This window comes from Nymphaea colorata, chromosome 2 (genome assembly GCF_008831285.2).
Source record: "Nymphaea colorata isolate Beijing-Zhang1983 chromosome 2, ASM883128v2, whole genome shotgun sequence".
Classification (NCBI taxonomy): Eukaryota; Viridiplantae; Streptophyta; class Magnoliopsida; order Nymphaeales; family Nymphaeaceae; genus Nymphaea; species Nymphaea colorata.
This window is the reverse complement of record NC_045139.1, coordinates 10,083,471-10,090,908: the sequence shown is the minus strand read 5'-3', so window position 1 is coordinate 10,090,908 and position 7,438 is coordinate 10,083,471. Positions and strand designations below refer to the sequence as shown.

At 44.1% G+C, this 7,438-nt stretch overlaps 1 protein-coding gene across 1 annotated transcript; it reads right to left on the bottom strand.

Moving 5' to 3' along the window:
- Positions 1–2,088: 2,088 nt before the first annotated feature.
- LOC116247813 (receptor-like kinase TMK4) lies at positions 2,089–6,806 on the bottom strand. Its single transcript, XM_031620147.2, has 2 exons — positions 4,315–6,806; positions 2,089–2,877 (listed from the first exon to the last, which is right to left on the bottom strand). The coding sequence occupies exons 1-2, from the start codon at positions 6,587–6,589 to the stop codon at positions 2,351–2,353; spliced, it is 2,802 nt and encodes a 933-aa protein (XP_031476007.1). The 5' UTR covers positions 6,590–6,806; the 3' UTR covers positions 2,089–2,350.
- Between the last annotated feature and the right edge of the window lie 632 nt (positions 6,807–7,438).

The window sequence follows — 7,438 nt, the reverse complement described above, 5'->3', positions numbered from 1 at the left end:
TATATATATATATATATATATATATATATATATATATATATATATATATATATATATATATATATATATATATATATATGACACGTAGTTCATACGCATACGGCAAGATTAGGTTAAAAAGAAATTAAAATGTTGAGATTTGAGGAGATTTGTACATATGCACTGAGATGACGTTTCATCGGATCCCACTTAAGATGCCATATTCCTAGTGGCTCAACCTATTGCAAGACAGGTTGGCTCTATCTGTCTTTTCTTTTGCGTCCTAACCATCAGGATCTAGAAAACGTTAAACTTATCTCCATGGTTGCTGAGGACACGCAGGCAGCGAGCTGGTCCCAATATAAAATGACGACCACAATTGTGCATTCGACCACGATGTCTACCAACAAGTGTCTCTGGGCCATGACTGAGATAAGCCCTGCAATTAGACTGATGCTCGCAGAAGGGCTCCGAGAAGAATCTCAATTATAAGGTCTTATCTTTTCCGTCTTTGTTCTCTGTACCAAATGATCTTCCAATCATATGAATCCATTTCTGTAAAGAAAAAACTGTGGGGGACAACTGCAACAATAATGCATGGCTTAGAACTCCCTCTTCTTTTAATGATATAAGATGGGATTAGGCAGAGACACCTACTGAATGATGCCAACAAGATGAAACTGGTCCCATTGAACGCCTTGATCTTCTTCATCTTGAGGGTCTTGCTTCCCCCTTTTATACCTAGAAAGGTTCACGTGGGAGAGCTATGGTGCATGGTTTCTCAAGTCCAATACTGTTTAATTCTTGAAAGATCAAGGGAGGGGGTGTTTGGTGGTCACAACATACTACTTACCTCTTAAACTTCATGAGTGTTTGAACTGTGAGGAGAAGAGAGAATCTTGAAAACAGTATTCTTCTCTTTACGAGTGGGTGCTTTGTGGAAGAGATCTGTCCAAGGCTAATTGTTCTGGTTGAAGAAAGTTAAGCACAAAACTAATATACCAGGCGTGTTTTGAATCTCATAGGCCTTAAGCAATGAATGTGGTGGATCGGTAAGAGATCGTCCTGTTTCCTGTTCCATAGGATGCCAGGATTCCAGTTGCTGGCATCATCCATGGAACAGGAAGAACAAGCTCAGGCCCGGGAAGGGGAGGGACCACGTTTGTTTCAGGTGTAACAGATGCACCAATTAAAGTCTGTTCCACTGCTTTCCAAGGCTGTGTGAACCCTCTAAATATCAGAAGGGAAGGATCTGATCTTAAATCTATGAATCTTAAAATCTCAAGACTTGAGTAACATGTGAGGTAATCCATTGAGATCAGGTAAATGGATCCCTGTCTTAGATTAGTTAGTCATCGCTTTAAAGAACATGAGGAATGACACTGTCACGAGACCATTTTGGGACAATGCTTGTAAAGCAAGTACTATATGCAGAATAAGAAATCCAAGAAAGGGTACAGGGGAACAGCAAAATGGCACATCGTTTCCCTCTCCCCAGTAAAAAGACAAGATGTTAAAATATTCAATATATCCACTTTTTCCTCCTTACACAGTCCCAAAACCCCATAACTGGAAAGGAAAAAGAAAACAAAGTGTGCCACCTTTTTCCCTCTTGTCTGTTTCATAAACAACTTGAAAGAAACCCAAAGCAGAGCTTCCTCTCGGACCACCCACGTGCACCACAAGAAGGAAGAAGTTCGGCTCATCCAGCAAGACCACATTCACATCTGAACCATAAAAAGAAAAGAAAAAAACCCTCCTCCACCAGCCACGGCAATCAAGGCTTTTTTAGTGGGCTTTCCACCCATGTGACGGCTCCACCCACTTCAATAGCCAAACAACATGACATAGTACTATAGATTATAAAACAAAAGGAAACTCCTTCGCCCACAGAGGCAAGGAAGCGTAGGGATGAAGAAAGTCGATGGAGGATCTCTTGTTGTGTATATCCTGCATATTTCCCGGCTCTCTAGCACTTGTTTTCGTTTCTCGACCGGCGTCTGCAGCGGAATGGAATTTGCTTATTGAAACTAATGAGAAATTATAGCAGTCGATCAATTTGGTCGTTAGCTTTGTCATAGAGAGTTCACTGCTTAACAGAATCAACCATAAGGTGGAAAAGTGGTGATATACGATACATATGTATCCCCAAACGGAAAATTTTACACATTGAAGCAATTCCTCTGGCCGCTTCCCAAGTTCCGACCACTTGGAAGGCCATCCTAAACTCAAATTCTGTTAGTCTGCTTGCCTTTACAAACAAATGAAGAGATTGGGAGCAGAAAGCTGCTGAAACAGATAAAAATTGAAAGAACAGAATTAAGAAAAAGGCGATTGGAATACTGGATATTACTGCTTTTCCTTTCTTTTCTCATCGGCAGTTCACAGAATCTGGGAAAACTGCACCTACCGGAATACTGGACTGCGTATTCTCCACGCTTGTGGTACCTCTGTAGAACGACTGTGTCATCATAGAGGTGCTGCCTTCATTGGCTTGCCATCTTTGTATAGCTACTGAGAGTGGTATGTCGTAGTTGATACCTTCACTTGTTTCTTCATCTCTGCTGCTGGGCTTCCATTGTTCTACCAGCGGTGCAAGCACGCTAACAGCATGCCCCATATCCGGCCTCTGGTGTGGCTCCCGGGCAGTGCAATGGCCAGCTAACTCAGCCACTACGGAAATGCTATTGAACGTTTCCTCATCATCTAAATTGAGGGTTGGATCAATAGCCTTGCTGACATCGCCCTTGTTGCCAATCAAGATTCTTCGGAACCATGTCACAAGATGGGAGCTTTCTTCTGGCTGTGATTGGTCCAGGGCTTTCCGACCTGTTATCATTTCCATGAGGATCACCCCAAATGCATAGACATCAACCTTCGTTGTTACCCTTCCAGTAGCTGCACAAAACCACATTGCAAGTCTTAGGCAGCAGATCTCCAATAAAGTGATAGAAGTAGAAACCAATATTCTTGGAACATGTTATCAAAGCCCTACTTGAAACCAGCGTGCCAACAACACTATTGACCAAAAATATAATTCACACACACACACACACAGAGAGAAAGAACTGTTGTACGGCAAATCAGTAAAATCGCATGGTGACTATTCAAGACATTTCTTGGTGCAGCAAGACACAACTTTTAGCTTCAACTAAATGAAATTATAAAACACCAAGTTCCTGGTATACCATAATCATTAATGGTTACTCCTAGATTAAGCCCACTACGATCTTCCAGACCAAACAGGAAACAGGTCACAGTGGGAAGCTCAATTCACAGATATGATCCACCTGGCATACATACAAATAAGACAGCTAGAAACAGCTATCTTGTTATTCAACGATTGCAAAAGGTCCTACCATACATTTGCTTCGCCAGAGCTTCCTTTGTCGTGCAGTTGAATAAACAGGCCCCCGCCATTCAAGCCCAAAATGATGTAAAATTCTATGAGAACAAGTCATGATGATAACGTTGCTTGGTCAAAGTTCGACCCAAGTAGGAAAAAACGAAACAGAACCATCTAAATGGCATAATAAATGATCGTTGACGTTCCAATCATTCCCAGGTAACATGTAATGACATAATAAGGTCCAATAATCTGGTTTTCAGAAAACATATAGTTCCACAAAGTTCCCCAGAAAACAGACGTTACAAACATTCATATTGACATCAATGAAACTGATTCTGAAACTCCAAAAGGCACATATTTACAAAAACTACAACGGGCGACATATGATGTACCGACTCTTGAGGTCCTTCTTTTGTGTGCAAGGGACATCAAGGAGAATCCAAGCCCTCGGATGTACCAACTAGATCTGGAAGAAGCATAGACCAGCATCCATAGCCTTGAAAGATATCATAGAAGACATTGCGACTGATAGAATTATCTCTCAGAAATATAAGTACTTCTGGCATGAGCTTAGTTATGGTAATCATCAGCTCATATTTTTTAGCTCATTGATGGCATCAGAAAAGGTAATGTGAAAGAGTATGAAGAATATTAGTTATCTTGGGACCTATGGGTTAAATATCATTAACTTATAGCTCATCATGACTACGAGGAAAATGTTCCTCAGCTGAACCGTGTCAAACGAAATATGCAAGCATCATATTAATTCCAATTCATACTAAGGATATCAATATCATGCAAATGGGACTGAAATTATAGCAAGTGCAAATAATATGGGCTGGTAAAATGATTTAAAACTGACAATATGTGGCAAATCATCAAAACGACGAGAACAAAAATATAGACCATTATATCATTATATGCATCTAATAATGAACTTAAGCATAAAGAAAAGAATGAACGACATGAGAACCCAATCAACTGACCAGCATATTCAGGTGCAAGATATCCAAACGTTCCGGCCAATCGTGTCTCCACTGAGTATTTCCCTTCAGGTGCAAGTTTTACAAGGCCAAAATCTGAAACTTTTGCTCTCATATTATCATCCAACAGTATATTGGAAGGTTTCAGATCCCTGTGAATGAAACTAGTCAATGCCAAACTATGCAAATATTCAACTCCCCTGGCGACATCCAATGCAATGGTCAGCCTTGCTTTCCAATTGAGAAAACAGAAACCGTTCTCTGGTCCTTCAAATAGATGCTGCCCCAACGTCCCCTGTGGCATATATTCATAAACCAGAAGCCTTTCGTTCCTCTCAATGCAGTAGCCGAGCAGCGCCACCAAGTGCCGATGCCTCACCTTCGTCAGCACATTGATCTCCGCCAAGAACTCATTCATGCCTTTGCCTCCCATTGTGGCTCCCTGCATCCTCTTCACTGCAATCTTGGTCCCATCATGAAGCTCTCCTCTGTAAACAACTCCGAAACCTCCCCGGCCTATCTCGTTCGAGTCGCTGAAATTGTTCGTCACCTCCTGAAGCACTTGGATCGATATCACCATGCTACCAGGGTCGGGCAAACTGCTGGACGCGCTGTGTTCCTCACTAGTGACATTGGTATTGTCATTGCCAACGTTAAGTTTAACCTCTCCTAGCCCATTTGCAGAAGAAGGCGGACTCTGCACGCGTCCGAATCCCCGTCCCTTGGACTTGCAAAAGTAACAAAAGACTAGCCCAGCAACAATCACTAGCGCCAATACAACACCTATTCCTATTCCCACTCGAGCGGCGGCCGACAGCGATCCACCATGCGCCGCCGACCCAGACGAGCCAGATGCAGTCCCACCACCACCATCATCTCCAGATCCTCCACTTCCACCGGAGGATCCACCAGTGCCCAGATATAGATTGCCCGAACTCTTCAGCGTAACGTTCGGGCTAAATGCCGGTACAGCACCGGTAAGATTATTGTTGGAGACATCAATTATCTGCAGATTCTGCAGAGTGGTGAGGCTCGCAGGGATGGGTCCTGTCAGATTGTTGTTGCTGAGGTACAGCGTCTTCAGGCCAGTCAGGTTTGCGATTGCCGGGGAGATGGTTCCGACCAAACGACGATTTGCGAAATTGAGCACGGTGATGACCCCCTTCGCATCGCAGGTGACACCCGACCAGGGCCCGCTGCAAGGATCATTCCCTTTCCAGGAGTTGGCGAAATCAAGTGGGTAGTTTACCGCCGCAGCAATCGCAAGGAGGATATCGACTCGTTGATCACAGGGCCCAGGTTGGGGAAGGCAGAAACTATTCAAGGTCCCTATGTTTTGTGTGACAGAACTGTTAAAGTTGGGGTATTGACCCTGGAGACGGTTGTTGGATAGAGAAATGTTGAGCAGAGAGCGCATGGAGAAGAGGGAGGAGGGCAGGACACCTGTGAGGGAGTTGTCTCTGAGTTGCAGATCGACCAGAGACGTGCATTTGGTGAGGTCCGGGATGGGACCGGTGAAAGCATTCGAGTGTAGCCAGGCCTGAACAAGGCTCGTCATCTGACCAAGAACCTCAATTGAGCCGCTAAGCTTCTCACCCTGCTGGTTGTTGAGCCAGAGGTTCTGGATGCCGGAGCCGGCGAAGGTGGTAGGCAGCCCGCCGGTGAGGTTGTTGTAGGAAAGCCTGAGGGACTGAAGATTCACCATTTTTCCAAAGTAATCCGGAATGGTTCCCGTGATGAAGGCATTGCTGGCGGTGAAGGCTTGGAGGCTGGTGGAATCGGAAAGGTCAGGGATGACCCAGGGGGCGAACTGGTTGTTGTCGAGATGGAGGTTCTGCAGGCTGGTGAGGCCGGAGAAGATCCCGGGAGGGACGGAGGAAAAATTGTTGTTATCGAGGTACAGGGTCTGAAGGGACGATAGGCCGGCAAAAGAAGGAAGAGCGCCGGTGAGATGGTTTCCCTGGAGGCTAAGGGTGGTGAGCATTGTGAGGGCAGATATGGCTTTGGAGGGGATGGTACCAGATATGCCGGCGTTTGCAAGCTGGATGGAGGTAACGCGGTTAGCGTCGCACTTTACACCACGCCAAGCATTGCAGGGATCGGTTCCCTTCCACCCCAAAGAATCGCCGCCGATGGCGTTTGAGAGGGCCGTCATCGCCGTGACGTCGTCGGCGGATGTGGCTCCCAAGACCACGGAGAACAAATGGAACGCGATGAGGGCGAGCACCCATAGTGCGTGATCGACGGCCGTCGCCTGACGCCGTCGACGGCGACCCATGGAGCTCTCGCCTTTGCAGACAGAGGGAGAGAGAGGGAGAGCGCTAGAGAGAGGACGAGGGGGGTGGCAGAGAGAGAGAGAGAGAGAGAGAGGTGCTCCCTTCGGTCGGGCGAAGCAAGCGGAGAGAGAAGCGGAGGGTTTCTTCCTTCTTCTTCTTCTTCTTCTTCTTCTCTTTCTTTCTCTCTCTCTTCCCCCGTTTTCTTTCCTTTTCTATTATTCGAATACAGAGCGGTGCGTTCGGAAAGGGAAGACGCGTTTTCTGGGGAACGTCGGGTCATCGGTGTTTGATGTTATCATGTTTCTTTTCATTTACTTTCTTGTTCATTTTTAGTTTATTTATCTTTATTCCATAAACCTACATAAGAATTCTTGCATATTATATACTTTATTGTTACCGATAAAATTTAATCTTCTCATTTGTATTATTCATTTAATCTTTGGCAACGGCTTTGCATGGCTTATATATTGTTGCAGCTCTATAACTGCAAGCATCGGTTCCCTTAAGCCACTTTGTTTTTTTTTTTCTTTAGAAATGATTGAACAACAAAACATACTTATTTTTTCGAAAAAAAAGTACATACAGTATCTTAGAACTTAGCTGATAGCTTACTTAATATATTTACGGAATGCTTGATTACACTTAAATTTTGATTACTAGACATGTTTTTGTTGGTGTAGCAAACAATCCATACTAAATTCATGGTTGTTGATGAATGTATGATTTAAGATAAAACGGCTTGATCTCAAGTTCAGAGATTTCAAATATTGAATATCTCATATCAAAGTAGATTAAGGGTTTCTCTTGACTTTTAAACTAAATGCAGCAAAAGATTCACATTAAATTCACAG